Source organism: Carcharodon carcharias, chromosome 22, assembly GCF_017639515.1.
Source record: "Carcharodon carcharias isolate sCarCar2 chromosome 22, sCarCar2.pri, whole genome shotgun sequence".
Classification (NCBI taxonomy): domain Eukaryota; kingdom Metazoa; phylum Chordata; class Chondrichthyes; order Lamniformes; family Lamnidae; genus Carcharodon; species Carcharodon carcharias.
Genome location: NC_054488.1, coordinates 40,941,247 through 40,959,443, shown reverse-complemented (window position 1 = coordinate 40,959,443; position 18,197 = coordinate 40,941,247). Strand labels below are relative to the sequence as shown.

At 40.0% G+C, this 18,197-nt stretch overlaps 1 protein-coding gene across 2 annotated transcripts in view; it reads left to right on the top strand.

The window, feature by feature from the left end:
- The window catches only part of abca5 (ATP-binding cassette, sub-family A (ABC1), member 5), a 115,202-nt gene that overhangs the window by 3,114 nt on the left and 93,891 nt on the right, over nucleotides 1–18,197 (top strand). For both annotated transcript variants that reach the window (XM_041217167.1, XM_041217168.1), the window contains exons 2-3: nucleotides 4,978–5,173; nucleotides 6,853–7,026. In XM_041217167.1, the coding sequence (XP_041073101.1) occupies nucleotides 4,978–5,173; nucleotides 6,853–7,026 (370 nt within the window). The remainder of the gene's footprint in view (nucleotides 1–4,977; nucleotides 5,174–6,852; nucleotides 7,027–18,197) is intronic.

Below are 18,197 nucleotides of genomic sequence, written 5' to 3'. Positions count from 1 at the left end.
ATCAAACAACAACTGACACCAAATCACATCATGAGGCAGTAGAACACTTAACCAAAAATTTGATCAAAGAGGTTGCTTTTGAAAAAATGTCTAAAAAGTTCTTGTACAATTCCTTTTATTGAATCTACTTAATTGAATCTACTTCCATTACCCTTTCCAGCAGTGATTTCCAGATCATCATAGCTCACTGTGTAATTTGTTTTCCCTCATCTCACCTCTGATTCTTTTGCCAATTACCTTAAATCTGTGTCCTCTGGCTAACCACCCTCCTGCCATAGGAAAGTTTCTCCTTATTTACTCTATCAAAGTCCTTCATGATTTTGAACACCTCTCTCAATCACCTCTTAAATTTCTCTGCTCTAAAGAAAACAACCCTCTTTTCTCTAGTCTCTCCGCATAACTGAACTCTTTCATCCCCTGCTACTACTCTAGGATATCACCTCTGCCCTCGTTAAGGCCTGGATAAGCTTCCTAAAGTATGGTGCCTAGAGTTGAGCACAATACTCCAGCTTGGTCCTAACTTGTGTTTTATAAAAGTTTAGCAGGTTTCAATACTTTAGACCTTTGCATTTATTTTGGATTGCAGCAAAATATGTATTGATAAATCTGTTGTTTAAATACAGATATTTGAATTTGGTTTGTACATAGAACTTGTTCTTCAGTATAGCTGCTAATTGCACTGTTAAGGGTTGTCACTCTCTGGTGGAATTGTTAACCCCTTCTAAAGTGGAACAGCGCAGTATTAATGCAAATACATTTTATCTAATTAAACTCCAGCATTTTTAACTCTCAGGCATAATGTCTAGCTAAACCTAAAAATAATGCTGAATTTAAATGTACAATATTCACATTGATGGCACTGTTAATTTAACTCTTAGTTTATTACCAGGCCAGTGAAGAAGTTTTTACAAGAATAGTACTGGGGAAAAGAGTTCAATTATGTAGAGAGACTAGAGAAACTGGGGTTGTTTTCCTCAGACAGAGAAGGTTAAGGGGAGATTTTTGTGTATCTGATATTTTATACCAAGTTTTATCTTTTAGAAATGCTATTTTCTTCAAAATTAGCTCTTTTAGTTTTCAATAGTCATTTGGTAGTACAGAATTTGAGTATTGCTGAAAAAAGACCAATTTGTCGAAGTTTATCGTCTTGCACTCAAGACAATCACAAGAATACCAATGTCGGGGTAAACAATAATTTTATATTGTATGAGAAGAAAGTGCTAATTGGTTGGCAAGTGGACTCTGGTAGAGGGGTTGCCATGGAGCATGCACCAGTTAATGGTGTCTGATAGTTAACTGCCAAGCATTGTTTGAAATTTAAACCAGGCAGCTTGACCCTGATTGGTCAAGACATTGCCCTGAGGAATGAACAAGTGAATGGCCATCGCTCATTTTGTTTGGCTGAAACAGATGCTATGTGTGTACATGCGCTTTATGTCTGCAAACAACAGGGCCCTGTGTAATAATTTATGTAGCTTCCAGTACATGCAAATGTGCCACACTGCAAGCCGGACTGACAAACTTAAATTGATTGTTAGTGTAATTTTTAGCACTTCTTTTAGACTTCCCTTTTCCTAACATATCTTGTGCTATCTCCTGTGACAATTATTAGTCAGCCCCAATCAATTTATATTTATTCCAGTTACAAAATGTTGAGGCAATTCATTTTGAATCTGCTTATGATCAAACTTGTAAAAGATTCCTATATTTGTGAGTGGTCTGGCTCAATAAGAGACGATGGAGCGGAAGTGAATCGATGATGAATTATGGAGTTTGTGGCAGACATCAAAGATGATGGCTTCAGTCTTCTCAACAGTTGACAGGGGGAGATGGTGGCTTGTCCAGGATTGGAGGTTTGACATGCTGTCTGGCAGCACAAAGGCAGTGGAAGAGATGAGTGGCGGTGGTGAGGTAGAAATTGGTGGCCTTGGTGTATATGTGGGACATGACCCCTTGCCTGAAATATCAGTGGAGTAGATTAGAATCACATGTAGGGTGGCAGCTTTCCTTCCCTGAAGAATATTAGTAAACTAATTACATTTTTGCGAAAATCTTGACCGTTTTCATGTTCACTATTTTCTGATGTTAGCTCAAATTAACAACATTGTGGAATTGCGTAGCTAATGGTTCTATGTTGCAGTTTGAACTCCCTATCACTGGTTGTTAAGCACAACACCATGATCACTACACTATCAGGCCCATTTTCACGAGGTTGGTGTTGTATTTGACCTCAAGCTGAGCTTTGGACTACTTGTCCTCTCCATTACAAAGACTGCCTCTGTGACACATCAGCTACCTCTGCTCCTGCTTCAGTCCATCTGTTACTGAATGACTCAACTATGCCAGTATTGCCTCCAGACTCAACTATTCCTGTGTTTTCCTGCCCAGCCTCTATGAACTTCAGCTGCTCATATTCTATTCTGCACCTTCCAGTTCATCGTCATCCCCTGTACTCAATGTTCTATGTTGGTTTCCAGTTCCCCAGTGTCTCAAACTTAAAATTATAATCTGTATTTAAATATTTTCATGATGTCCATCTTTGTAACCTCTTGCAACTTTACAACCTTCTGAAACTCTGCTTTTCTCTGATTCTGGCAACTTGTTCACCACTCCCTCTCAGCAATTGTTTCTATTTCAGACATCTAGACCCTGTACTTTTGAATTCTCTCCGTAAACCACTCAGCTACCTCTCCTCCTCCAAGACTTTCCTTAAAAGCTGTGCCTTTGACCAAGCTGTTAGTTACCCTATCTAATATGCCCTCCTTTGGCTTGATATCCATTTCTGTCTGATTATGCTTGTGAACTGTCCTTCCACATTAAAGGTATTATGTAAAATGCACGCTGTTGTGAAGTGGTTGACTCGTAATGCCTTCTGAAGTGAGCTGGCAAGCAACAGTTTTTTGTTTTTAATTAAAGCATTTATCAGTTACTTTGGCTGATTTTCTTTTTTTGGGCATTAAAACTTTTTATTAGAGCTAAAATTAAAATAAGTCTTTGTTTATAAGTATGGTAGTTTGGATCTGATAAGGAAAACTGGAGATGGTAGTTTGGATCTGATAAGGAAAACTGGAGATGGGCAGCAAATATCATCCTCCCATATGAACCACATACTGAGAAGAAATAAAACAAATTGACTGCCACACTTGCTTATTTTGCAATATCGTCTTCAAAAAAAGTCTATTTCTTGTAAAGTGCTTTGGGAGATGCTTGAAGTTATGATCACGTGTTACTTAAATACAACAGGAACAACCTGTATTTATATAATAAAACAGATAACTCATGTTTCCCCCTTCGACAATGACTTGCATTTATACATAGCACCTCTAAAGTAGGAAACCATCTCAAGCCCCTTCACAGTAACGTTAACAAATAAAATTTGACAAATTCTTGCAAAAATATTTCCTGGTGCTTGTTGCAGGGAAATAGAGAGCGCAGGTGTTTTTGTACCTCGGTCTGCGGTGTAAGCTCTCTTTTATATCCTGTGAATTCTGTATTATACTTAAATATGTAGTTTTATTCTTTCCAGACCCTAACGGTTGCACTTGCAAATTCTAATTTGGTTTAATTTTACTTCTAAAATTAATGTGTTGAAAATGAAACGGACTAAAAAATGTAAGTTTCAAATGCTTTATGTCTTTTTAAAAGTTATTTGTGCTGAGGTGCACTAAAATGCATGTATCGTTTGGGAGCGTCCTATCTGTCCCAATATTGCCCTCTTCACATCAGCATCCTAAATCTGTGGCCATTTTTATTGTTGCTCTGTGGTTACTCCGCAGAGGTATACCTTTTTTAAATTGTCTGTTTTGCTTTTCTATTTAGATTGTTAAGAATAAAGTTGCATGTTTAAGTACCAGAATAGTTCACATAAACTAAAAAGGAGTATTGCTGCATATGCTCACACATAAGGGATATGCAAAAGCAAGGTGGAATATGACTGAAACTGAAAGATGGCCCAGAACATCTTCATTAGCAGTAGGTCGGCACACTGGAAATAAGAGTAGCTTCCTGTAGAAAGCTTTTGAACATTAGTAAAAAGATTTTTTCATTCACTGTAGGCGGCATCTGTTATTCACTTGGATGAGAGGGGAGTGGGGATTTCTCAAGGGTTCCAATTAATCCTGTTATATCACAGTTCATTTAAAAATGGAACTATTATTTTTGAAGCTGTTAGACATTTTCTGTTATATACTACATTACATTTAGGTAGATGCTAAGACCATTCACGATTGAAGGTTTTATTTTCTTACGGTATATGTTAAACTTTGGATCAGTCCAAAAGAAGGAACCTGAAAAATGGAGCCTTCAATCTACCTCTTTTCAATCCAACTGGAATTCTGCTGGCCACCATTTTAACTGCTTTCTGCAGTTTGGTGATTGAAAAGTCTGGCGTAAGCAGATGGAAGCCTCATATGTTGATGCAAACAGATTGCTGATTGGATTTTAACCTAGGCCTGAGTGGGGAAGGTGCCATAACTTTCCTGCCATGTGAAGCTGGCAGAAGGATATAATGGGTCTGAAGTGTAAGGAAAATCTTTCCTTTGTGAAGGAAAACTGTCAGGAGCAGGAGTGGGCCCCATGAGGAATATTGCAGCCTCCTCTGCCCTGCCTTCTTTGCACCCATTGACTCCAGTGAGATTCTCCCAAAATCCCCTCCACTTGACTGCCACCAGCAAGCATTCCTTTGATGACCACTAGCCGTTTCCAGCCACCCAAAAGCTTTTAGATGAATGACTGCTTGGTGGAACGAAAATGAGGTTTAGGAGTTAAAATACCTCCCAGGCCTAAACTCTAGGCCACATGCGAGTGCATTTTTGCACTTTCCTTAGCCTCCAAAAATTGCTGGGAGTTAAAATTGACCCCTTTTGTCTTCATAATTAGTCTGTTTTTGCATGAAACATACTGTTTGGAATATGAATACTTCTATTTAAGGTTCGCTTGCAAATAAGAAGTAGTAATTTTTAAAAAATTCTCTTGCAGGAATTACTATTACCACTCTTTTTAGTTTTTGCCCTGGTTTGTTTAAGTGTTCTTGTACCTCCACAATTGTACTTGAAGACACTCACCAGTGAGCCAGAGGAGCTGGATGATTTTGTACCACAGAACTACAGACTTGGATATACGCCAGTGAACAATCACACCAAGGAAATCATGGAGGAAGTAGGGGCACTGCTTGGTGAGCATTGAATGTACCCAGATAAGAGGCACGTTGTGCTAAATATGTTAAATACATGGAGGCAAAATTATGTCAGATGAGTCATATTCATCTGTGAAGAACTAAATCGAGGTTTAATTGCGTAAACTGTAGAATGAGAACCTACAGTTACTCCATTTACAAAAGAGTTTAATGAACGCTAGTTTTATCTTTGGCCTTGAGGTAGGTTTAGTCTTCTTGAAGTCTACTGTAGAGCCACAGCACTGTTTTCAGGTCTGCCTTGGGAAGGGGTCTGTTATACCACTGTTTTTAGATTGAATTATAGAGGCTCTTTATTCTCCTTTACATTTAAATTTCACAGTGTGAATTGAAATAAGGATCACTTAAAATTTAAATCTATTGGAGCATTTTTGTACTTGTGGTTGAGCAAACGCAAATCTATTGGATGCTTGTGGAGATAAAAACCTTCCCCTCAAACAATTAATTAACAATTTTGGCTTTTAATTAAAAGTATTTATTTCTGAGGTGGGATGCCCATTCTGAATTTTTCAAAGAATCTAGGGCAAGTTGATGAGAAGAGAACCCATAGATTGCTGACAAATCCAAGGAATTCTGAGCTCCCTGGGTTTAGATTTAATATTAAATACTGCATTTCATGTTGTGATGTTGAAAGATATGCCTGTATTACAGTAATGTTGCTCAGAGGTTGAGTTTATTATTGAAATATTAAATAGATATATTAAAAATCCTGAATTTTTAAAAACTGCGGTGTAAATACATTAAAACATTGTATTCCCATGTTGCTCTTATTTTTCTGTTTGCACTATTTTAATTTCTATATTCCCCCTTAAAAATGTTCTATACTTCAACTTATATTTTGATTTGTAATAATTAAAGATGCTTTCAGTATCTTACGATATTCTGGAACTTGGAAATAAATAATATAATGTTGTTGATTATCTGAAAATTGGCTACAAAGGCTGCCTTTCAGCCACTTGATTACTGGAATATTGAAATTTGACCTGATTATGTCATTGGAGCAACTGACTAAACCTAATATTTTTTCTGGCCACTCTTGAGTGCCACAAATACAAAATGGATTTCTTTGTCATTTGCTGATAACTGCATTGTCAAAGCAAGTTATGTTATCAGTGTTGCAGTGCAGATTAAGAAATGAGAAAATTGGCTTTCCAATGTATCCAAATTACAATTTACGACTTAATTCCTAAAGTGCTTCACTCGATCGCTATTTTAACATTTGTCAAAATGGGCGTTCCTAGATTGTGTTTAAACTATGCTATTATTATCAAGTTGGTTTCTTGCAAACTGCAGTGAAGCTGCCTTGGTTTAACGTATTGAGGACCATTATATTGGAGTGGCTTAGCATTTAAAAGAGAAAAAAAATTCCAGTGGTCAAGTAGAGTTGTTCCAAGTAGCTCGTTAGACTTGTGTGCTATTCCTTGCTTTCCATTATAGTCACAAATAACAGATCAGTGCTTTAAATTATTCTCAAGAACAGCAGTCCGCATAGGTAATCCTTTCTCACAACTATCTTGGAAGGAATGCAGCAAGAGTAATGTCATTGGAGGATTCTTTGATGAGAAGGCCATATTGAAAAGTGTTGCAGAACTGAGTGTTTCCTGTCACATCATCAAGTAATGATATTAGAGACAGATTTTTAAAAATTCTTCTCATTACAGAAATGGTACTGCAAGGATTCAGAGATGAACAAGCAATGGAACAAGCTTGCTGTTCACATGCCTCTAGACCATTAGTGGGAGTTTCATTCATCAATTCTTTGTCATATCAACTTCGATATCCCTACAATAAAGTTCCACGTACCACTGAAAGGATTGACTTCATTGATGAGAAAGGTAATATGGCTTAAATTTTGTGAAACTAAAATCAAACTTCTAGGTTAGGATGTCTTCACGTTCATTTAAACATATTTAGTAGCCCAATTTTCTAGTAGCGCTAGGTATCCTGAATTTTTTCTGCCTCCACTTCTCTCTCACTTCCTGTAAGACTTTCCTAAAAGTCTATCTTTTTGACAAAGATTTTAGTCACCCCTCGTAATATCTTTAGCTCAGTGTTATGGATAAGAAGGGGACTTCATTTAAGTAGCAGTAATTTCTCCTCTCACCACCCATCCATAAACAGAAAGGTGTTTTGATTTGTTTCTCTCTTTTTAAGTGGTGGCATATTTCACAGCTCCTCGGTTTTGGTGCAAATCAATTTTCTATTAATAACCCCACAACAGACTCGAGATAGGATGAACTCAAAGAGTTAGTTTATTTGCACACACTCAAAATACAAAAAGAGAGTTGCAATGTTGCCTCCACACTCAGACAGTAAAGAGAGGGATGAAGAAAAGAAAAATTTACAGTGCAGATCCACAGAGAAAAGAAATATTGTTCCACTTGGGTTACAGAATTCAAGTTGAATGAGGTATTCCTTCACGGACGCTGGCGGGTTACAAACCGATGCTGTATAATTCACTTTTCCAGTGGTGTTGACTTCATAGGCATGCAGAGATGAAACAGAATTGTAGGCAATGGTACAGAATTTCCAGCAGAAACAGTGTAGATGCGGTCAGGTGTTCAATCTGAGCAGAGCTCCTTTCCTGTGAGGCTGCCATTTAAATGGTAAACTGCAGACTGAGCTATTCAGCCCAGCAAGTCAATATTATTTACTCAACAAGCCAACAAGTCATGTGACTTTACCTCTTCAAGACTTATTCAATAAAGGATGTTTATCCAGTGTTTGGAAATTGGCTTTGTATTCAAGGCTAATAATGTCTTAGCCATTATGGATTAAAAGGAATGTTTGAGAGGTCATTGGCTTAGTAGACATCTGTCTCCACTGACCAGCCTGGGTTAACAAATACAAAAGGCCTTCGATGTAGCTCCCTTTGAAGTTGGGCTGTGCAGTCCCCAGGTAATTGAAGGTAGCTCCTTGGAGATAACATAGCTCCTCAAAGATAATGGATGTGAGATTTCTAAAACTGCAAAATGGCTTTTTTTTTGTTCTGGAATTACAGATAGACACAGTTTCAGCCATTATAAGGGTCTTTGTTCAGTTTTATTTTGAAATTTTATAAATAGTGATGAGGGCCTGAATGTTACCTTTGGCAGGCGCACCTGATCAGTGGGACTGGGAGCAGTCGGGAAACAGACCACCGACTGTGATTGACCCCCGATTGCAATTTCACGCTGGCTGGTCAATTAACGGCCAGCCAGCCAGCGTGAAATGCGTGCTGAAATGCTCAGTGCTGCTGGGCTGGGAAGAGGGTGGGTGATGACGTATCCTTGGGTGCAGGTAAGTGCTGTGCGAAAGCTCCCTGAAGGCAGACAGCTGCCTCAGGGAGCTGGCGACATGAAAAAGCCGAAATAAAGGTTTTAAAAGCTGAAAAAAGTGTCCATGCATCATAATCAATCACCTGAAAATATAGCTGATAAAAATGCTGTCCACAGAAATTTATTTTTATTTTATTTCATCACGGAAATTTCATCCTGCCCTTCAATGAGGTTTGATGAAAATTGCAAAGGGCACCCGGCTAATTCACCCGTCCTCCAACTGTAAGATTGGATGGGCCATGAAAAAGCTGAGTTAATTGCGCTATTGGCTTAATTGTCCTCTTAATTGTCGGTGGGCGCACTTCTGACTTTTGTGTGCACCCGCTGAGCAAAATATCGCGTGAGTGCGTGATGACGTCGGAACACTTGCCTGACGTCTTCTCGCGCGATTTTACACCCAATCAGTATGTGTTCCCAATAGTGCTACAGGTACTTTCTCATATCTCACATTGCTGTACAACTATTGGTATGTGTGAGTAACTACTAATCCATTTTTTGTGGTCCATTTGCTAACTTTGGGTGCTCTTCTGGTGGAATAGCATTAGTTGTTCTTGGCTTTCTCATCTTCCTCTATTACATGAACTTGTATATGTGCACCTTCATTACACTCAACTGGTCTAAATTCCCCATTAGTACATGTTATCATTCCTTGATTGTTATGACATGGCAGATGATGTGTGCCAAGTGGACCAAATCCACGAGGGAAATATGGTCGCGCTGTCACAACGGTTTTGTAATTTGTATTTATTACGAGATGTGTACACTGAATTCAGAAGCAATAAGTCCATCGAGACCTTTAGAGATTTAAAAAAATAAATTAAAATATTTATTAACAAAATAAAAGATGTCAAGCACATACATAAGACTACAGTTGCTGTTATAATAACTCCTAACATTCCGAATTAACCTGTCCCCTGAGTTACATTCCCTTTAAGGCAACAGTCCGAAATAGATTTTAGATTTAAAACTGACTCAGCAAGTTAACACAACACCCTGAACAGTGGAATTCCAAATGGCTTTTTCCCAACTCCATTAAAACAGCAGGCTTATGCACAAATGCTGGAGGCTTTAGTAAGGCTATTTTGCACACTCCTGTTAGATCTTACATGGCCTTCTGACACACAACCTTTCATTCTCCCTTTTATATATGTTTCTCTCTTTCAATATATAAATTCTATTGTTCTATTTGTCTTTGAAACTTTTTTTTCCTCATAATATTGGCAGTAAGTTTTATGTTATCAGTAACCTTCGGGAAAATTAAACACATTCCTTAGCCTTGCTTATCTGGCTAGTTGTAAACAGACTAAGATCCCTTTGAAATCCAAATATCCCTTCATTTATCTAAAAATGCAAATTCCTTTCACACCTTACATGTTAAGCCAGCATCCATGTTTACTCATTAGCATGTCAACCACTTAGCTCTTTTGATGATTTAAACTTGCAGTCTACTTGACTCCAAATGTAATTACATCACACACACACCCAACTACACCTACCCCCATCCCCATAAATCTACTTCACAATAAAGCAGAAAAATATTATGAAAAAATATGTTTGTTTCATGACATTGATACCTTTTCACCGTTTTAGGCCAATTTAAAGAATTCAAGTCTGATCCTAAATATGGGATCCCTACAACGTTTGGGAAAATTTCAACAAAATGCTAATCTATATCTTTCCATGACCCCTTTCCCAATTTGAACTTGTGTATTACTTTAACACCTTTCTAGAAGCAATCACATTTCTGCTACAGTCTTTCCCTTTCCAAACCCATAATATTGTATCTCCATCATCAACATGGGATGGATGCCATTTGCAGTGTCACAGTAAACAGTCATATCACAGTAATCTATAGAGCCCAAACATCCATCCTCTGTAGTCATGTTTGTAGTGCTTATCTGCATCCAGATGTCCAAATAGAGAGGCCCATTGCTGGGACAGTGAGACGGGTATCAGCAATTGTATTAATCCAAACTTTTTCCTGGCTAACCTGAAACTGAAAGAGGTGAAGTATTTATTCCTTCACAGCTTTCAACTGATTAATGTGGAACCATTTCGATTTTGGCTCCCCTTTACGCTCAAATGGAAACCATAATAGGTAAAAAGCAAGAATCAATTTGTCCACGATTGTGTATGGTCCTGTCCATTTTACATCAAATGAGTGTTTCGTAGGGGTGAAGTTTCACAAAATCACGTGATCCTCTATGTTATACTCAGATGGGTTTATCTTTCTGTCAAAATATTTCTTAATTTGGTTTCATGACTAACCTGTATTTCTTGCCACTAATTTATTTACTTCTGTTACATGCTCAATCAAATTCTGTAACCATTTCTGACCACATGGTTGCAATGTTAATGGGGAATTCCCTTATAAAGTTAAGTGCTCTGGGATCCTCATTTGCTATCCATTCATGGCTTGATGTGAACTTGCACCTGTAGTCTTGTCACTAAACACAGCGGAGGCATATCTGTCAATTTAGTGTGATGTTCTGTACATAACTTATTCAGCATAGTCTTTACAGTTCTATTTCCTCTCCCCACAATCCCTGAGGATTATGGCTGTGTGTAATTTTTGCCGAATCTGCAGCAATTGTTGTGGCGCTGTAAAGCTTTCTCCAGTAAAATGCAGACCATGATCACTATCCACATGGACTGGTATTCCCCACCTCCAGAACACCTCACTGAGCAAGATACTGGTAGGAAATGCTTCTGTCCACTTAGTAAATTGATTGATCGCTACTAAAGCATATTCATAATTCCTCAAAGCTTTAGTGGATGGGCCTATAAAATTGATCTGCTGGTGCATCCAGGAACCATATGGGGGCAGTTGTGACCTGAGCAATGCATGATTAAACTGAGATGGAGGATTGATTTGTTCTGTAAACATGTTAATCATCGGTTCAGGTGTTCTTCCGTCCCTGGCCATCAATAGACATGGTGACAACTTCTGTAGTGTAGTGGGTGCTGGGTAGCGTCCTGCTGTCAAGTGAGAGTGGAACAGTGCCAACATCACTTCCCTTAAAAGTGGGGTTAAATAGAGAACCAGGTTAATTTCTTTGTTGCAAAACATCAGCAGAGAGGGATTACCTCCTGGAGCTTGACCACTTGTCAGGTTAGCCTATAGTGTGGGTTGCGGAAGTGGACGCTTGTGCTGATGCCAGACTTTGAAGTCGCAGTAGGGATAAACAAGTCCTGTAACTCAGAAATATAAGGTTCAGTTTCTTTAAACACAACTGCGGCCTCTGTGGTGGGATTAGATAGAACCAGCCTGGAAGGGTGAGACCTTCCACGGCCATGGCTTTAGATAAATTATCAGCTTCATTATTACCTCGTATGTGTGATGAGGAATCTTTTCAATGCCTTGTTAACTTTCCCACATGACACCGAGCTTTCTATTGTTTGAGCACATTCTAGGGCATGCGTATTAAATTTATATGCAGTAAAGCTTTGCCCATTTTTGTGATCAGGGCCAGGGAGAGAAATCATGGGCCCCGGTGCTTCTTCTGTTTCCAGGCCCTCAGGTGACTCTGTGCAACCGAATTTTTAAGCTACCAGAGAACAAAGACTAGTTCACAATTGTTTCGTGATCAGTGAGTCTGAAGACTCTCGCTAAATTGCTTCTCGCTAAAATATATTTTCAATATCTATTATGCAGCACAGCTTTATCACAATATTCCAATACCTCAAAAAACTCATAAAAAGCATCAAGATAGAGTGGAGTAATAAGTAGATAAGAGGACAAGATTGAAGTCAATGGAAAATAATCATGTGCAGTGTAAAACAGATTACTGATTCACTATGAGCCTGTTATGCACTCCTGTCCTGGCAATTTCATCCCATAAAGCCTGCTCACAGTAACCTTTCATTAACTACAAAATAAACTGAACTCCAGCCATGGTTCCACCCTCTATTCACGAGATAGTTATGGATGACAAAGGGTTATCTAGCCCAGTTCATCTTATCCATCCCAGAATGACATATGAACATACGTATTTGGAGCAGGAATAGGCCAATTGGCTCCTTGAATCTGCTCTGCTGTTGATAACATTGCCTACATTATACCAGTGACTACAAATCAGAAGTACTTAATTGGTTGTAAAGCAATTTGGGACGAGGTGAAAGGTGCTGTATAAATGTGGGTTTTGCCTTTCTTTTATTACACCTGCACGTAGTAGGCAGAGTGACTGTAACAATGGTGGAATTTGAGGCCCAATGCTGATTCTCTAAGGATAATTAATCACAGAGCAATCAATTGATGTTAAGAAAACAGCTACAAAGAAATCATTACATTTACAAAAACAATTCAAATCTGTAGCTGATTTCCCCCAACCCTCCCCCCGACCTACTCCAACCTCCCTCCAAACTTCCCTCCATTTTTGTCGTGCCCCCCCCCCCCCCCAACAGCATCCAATTGGTTTTAAAATTACAGGGATTTGGCTTACCATTTTTCAAGCAGAAACACTCTGTTGCTGCTGCTTCTTACCTTTGAGCAGGCTCATGGTTTCCTAGTGGGCTTTTTAAAAAAAAACAGAATCTTGTAGCTTCATGAAGGTCAGAAGCAGCAGCAACGAGGGAAACTGACCCAACACTGACAAGGCAGCTTCAAAAAAATCGGAATTCTCAGCCTGACAGAAACATTTTTTTAAGCCGATCTTTCAGGACTGCAGCTCTGGCTGCTCAGCATGACAATGAGAAACTGTTTGAAATACTGAACCCAGGTCTGCCCCACCTCATCCCCCACCCCCAACCCCAGACCCTGGGCCCGGTGTTTGCATCATCTGCCCTGCTTGTGATATAGTGGGACTAGCAGGACTGGGTTATAAACATATTGGCTGTCAGATCAGATGTTAGTTGGATCTGATGAGGCATATTGGGTGGCAAGGATAAATGCAATTAGTTCATCTTGTTGTGATGAGTGGACAAGAATTTGGAATTCCATAAACTGGTCAGGATTCATCACACCCACTATTGCACATCCTGTTTTTGGTGCACCGTCTACATTGTACCATGATCTGTCAACATAAAATCTTGGCCTTCTGGGATGGGACTCTGTCCTGTCAGACTTAGTTCCATCTCTAAAGATGGCAGTGCACACTGATGATGTTTCCCCTCATAAGCTAACATCAGAGGTAGGAGTGTTGTTCGTCTGGGGGTAACATCTAAATCATGTTGTAGCAACTCGAGTGTCCCTTTACTAATTTGCTAAGAGTACACTTTTGTGTCTCCTGACCTCATCAAGAGATTAAGCAGTGTGTATGAAGAGTGAAGGATAATTTTCTGTATGTTGGTTGTATAAGTAAAATGCCCAACTGCCCAAAAGGTAGCTAGGAGATGTCGTTCACAGGTTGAATAGGTAGTCTGCCCCCTGCAGGAGCCATGAGGCAAATGCAATCAGCCTTGGGGAGTTTTCCTGTTGATAATAATTCCTGCCTCTCTCAACATGTCACTCCCCAGGATTCCCCTTGTATCAGGTACAGCCATATATAAAGGTTCCCCTCGTCCCACTCTCAATTTAATATCTGCTCCAGGAAATGCTGATCCTGTTGGTGTTATCTTGTTAAGGGCCCAGTAATCAATAGTCAATTGACAGGAACCATCTGGCTTCCTGAGGGGCCATATAGGGGAGTTGGTCAGAAAGGATCCTGTTCGTAAAACCCCATGTTGCATTAATAACGCAATGATTGTCCGTAGGCAAGGGACATTTTTCCATGGGATAGGATGCTGCTTACAAGACTTATGTGGGTTCCCATTAATTTGAACCCCCATATCTAATCGTCCACAATCATGTTTAGAGACCGCAAAAACTTCCACATTCTGATGGATTATTGCATTTACTTCTGGTAGCAAATGTTCATGGAAAGGCAGTATTTCAGTCTTTTTAATCACAAAAATTGAATGGGCATCCAAAATCTGGACTACACCTTTTTCCAGAGGTGATGGCAATAAGCAATTTTTGAGTGTAATGGATAATAATTCCTGCCTCCCTCGACATGTCACTCCCCATGATTCCCCTTGTATCAGGTACAGCCATATATAAAAGTTTCCTTAATTAAGTTCCCCTCTTCCCACTCTCAATTTAATACCTGATCCAGGAAATGCTGATCCACTCCCCCTGTAACTCCCTTAATCCATTCACAGAATCACAGTATCTTTACAGTGCAGAAGGAGGCCATTTGGCCCATTGAGTCTGCACTGGTTCTCTGAAAGAGCATTCCACCAAGTCCCACTTCCCTGCCTTATCCCCGTAACCCTTGCACATTGTCTCTTTTCAGGTAACAATCCAATTCTCTTTTGAATACCTGAATTGAACCTGCCTCACCACCCTTTCAGGAAGTTTATTCCAGACTCCAACCACCCTCTGGGTGAAAAATGTTTTCCTTGCATCACAGTTACTCCTTTTGGCAATTATTTTGAATCTGTGCCCGCTAGTTCTTGATGTTCTCTTGAGTGGGAACAGTTTCTCACTATTTACCCTGTCCATATCCCTCAGGATCTTGAATACCTCTATCAAGTCTCCTCTCAGCCTTCTTTTCCCCAAGGAAAACAGTCCCAACCTCTCCAATCTATCCTCATAGCTACATCCTGGGAATTAAAGGGTTTTCTGCTGCGCTAACTGCCTTTCTGGGTTTGGCATATGAATAATAGTCACTGAGGAGCTGGTTTTTATTGGCGTTTTTTGCTGTCGGCACCCTGGCAGCAAAGTAGTGATTACTGATCTCCCATGCCGGTTGTATCTGAACCCCACCTCAGTGATTCTAAGCGTCTTGTCCCCATCAATTAGTACCCTGTTTCTGCTACCACTTTGGTGAGGGACCAGATGGTGTTTCTGTACTAGCTGGGTAAACAGGATGTAATCTCTGGTTTTACTGCTGAGGTTTTGTAGTGCCTATTATCTGCACTGTGGATGATCATTTTTCCACCATACTGGCTAAGCCATTTACCTTATCCCTGTTGGGATCCCATGGGTGTGGAGTATTATTGGGTGGGTTATCTCGAGGTGCTGGAGGCCCTCCTGTTCTATGGTCGGTTAAACTGAGGTGGACCTCGCCTTCCCCCATTTTTCTGTCTCCTTGGAGCTCTGCACTCCCTTGCTATATATCCCAGCTTATGAAAATTATAACATTTAAGGGGTTGTTCTCGATCCCTCAACTTTTTATCTTTCTCACTGTCTTTATCTTTCTCCGTGTGTTAACTGCCCTTTCCGAAGTGAAAGGCATCTGATGCATGATCTATGACTGCCTCGCAACCACCATGTTTATGAAGATATATCCTAACATTTCCCTGATGGAAGAGGCCAGACCCCTTTATATTTTTAAATGCTTCCTTATCCATCCCTACACAGGAACGTTCCTCTGGTGATCCCTGGACTAACTTATAAATCACATACAGCGGTTTAGCATAGGCTAGGGGATTTTCCTCTGTCTGCTGTTTACAGTTTTCTAACAATGCAGATAAGTCCAGCTGATTTATTCCTAGCACTCCCTGCATTCTACTTATTAGCTCTTCCAGTAAAGCATCGGAATGCACTGCAAAGGGAGGTAAATCACTTTTGACTGACAAAACATTCCTTTTGATATCTTGATTAGTTAAATGTGGGTGATATTTCTTCAGGAAAACTAATACCTATACGAATTGAAGTGCGTAGTCAGTGGGATTAATACAGCCCAATTGAGCAGTGAGGGCTTAGTATTCCAGAGGGTGCATTAGTTGTATCACTAATAGTAATTCACCTCTCTTCCTCTCTAACTAGTGTGGGCTGTGCTCTTGTAGCGGTAGGTGCTATTGGGAGATCTTCATTATGATACTGTTCAGTCAGTCCATCCCAAGCTTTGGTCTCAGCAATGTAATCGCCCATGGTAATAGCAGCTACCACAGCTTGCTGTTTTCCCAACATTGCCTAATTTCTTACTGATGGGCCACGGTCAGCTTCCCTGCACAGTGTTACTAATTCCTTTCGCAGTGTTCCATGTGCATCTTTTAACTTCAGCTTTACTTGTGCATCCTCGTGTCAGAGTAGCAATGTGTCCTTCAGCTAACTCCAGCTTATGCTGTGCTGTGCCAGCCAGCATAGCGTTTAATGTTTGCTGTTGCAGGGATGCTGTCAAGGCTGCTAACCGGTTATGTGAAACGTCAAATTGCACCTGCTATTGCTGTAACTTCTCTGACTGGGTTTTGATTATATCATCATCATCATGAAAAACAACGCTGTGTATGTGAGGAGATTAAGGACTTTATCCGCTTTCCAGAGCCTATCCAGGACCTACTCTTGGATAAATGCCATCATTTCCTCAAAGGGAATCGTGTTGCATCTCTGTACACACTCTTCTAACAAGGTCTAGACGTCGTCTATACTACATTTAGTGATTAACTTATACTTAAATGTGTCCCAGAGACTTTTCTTCCTGTTATCTTTTCACAACGTAGCTTGTACTTTTAAGAGACATCACTGGGTCAGTTCAATCTGCTGGCTCTCTAAAAAGTTATCCCCACAGGAATTACCCTTGGTCAAACAAAGTTCCACCAGAGCAGTAAAGCCTGTGGATGGTCTTTCTCCATATAGAGAAAAGCAGCCAATGGCTGCAACATGAGCAGCGGTTTGGCCCAGTAGGAGAATGGGCTGCAAGGAAATGAGCTGAGGAACGCACAAGAGAGAGTGTGAGCATGGATGGGGTGGGGGGAGCATTTGAACACTCTCAAATAGAAAGGGTATCAAAGTAATTGAAAGGGGGTATAGGTTCATCAGGGTATTATGAAGGATGAGGAGGTAGAGTTAGGAAGAGAAACTTGTGAAGCTTGGGCTTTTTCACGAAAGCTGCAAAGAGCAAGTGAGTGTGTATGCACGTGCGCGCAAGTGACACACACATCCACCTTGATGCGGGGACACATACACACATGCCCTCTCCCACACCCCCTTGCCCCACCCCCACACACAGGGCCAGGTGAGGAGGAAAATCCAGACTGAAAGGCAGCTGCTTCCGATTCCCACTTTCGTATGAATTCCACCAAGGCCAGCTCAGGGTTTACACCACCAGTGATGAACACAAGGTCAATGTTAGTTAAACCCAATTCCTTAGCTCAGCCCTGGTCTCCTCCCCCTTCCCTAGTGACCAGGACTTGGGGCCTAGTCTGACTGTTTCTAGCTCCACTTCTTAAGTGAAAAGGCAAACAAGGTTTTTATTAGTTAGCTCTGCTGCTTTGCACTTTATAATAGTGAGTTTTAAAAATGAGTAAATACTAAAAATATCTATTGCTTTGACATTGTTGTCTATGTTTTCTTCATACCGTAAATTATTTTTGGAATTTCATGTTTATTGTTGTGCCAAACCAGATTTTAGGCAGAGTTTGCTGGGTTCTTGCTGAAGGAAAATGAGAGGCTCACAAGAAGTCTAATTGCTTTTTGGAGGGCTTACAAAAGAGCTTCATTTGCTGTGCATTTGTAAATGGAAAAAATATTTATCACTCAATGCAAAGTGTAATTTTTCTGCTAACAAAGCCGACTTGTGTGGATAGAAATAGCATATCATTGCAGGCGAATTGTTTGGTGCTAATTTACTGGAAGGATTTGCCGTTTTTAAACTTAGAAGTGAGATCAGGATTTATGCGCTAATAGAATATGTCACTGTTAGTTCAAGATATTCTCATTTATACATCGGATTGTTGTTTGCAGTGCTGGGGGACAAGTTTATTGG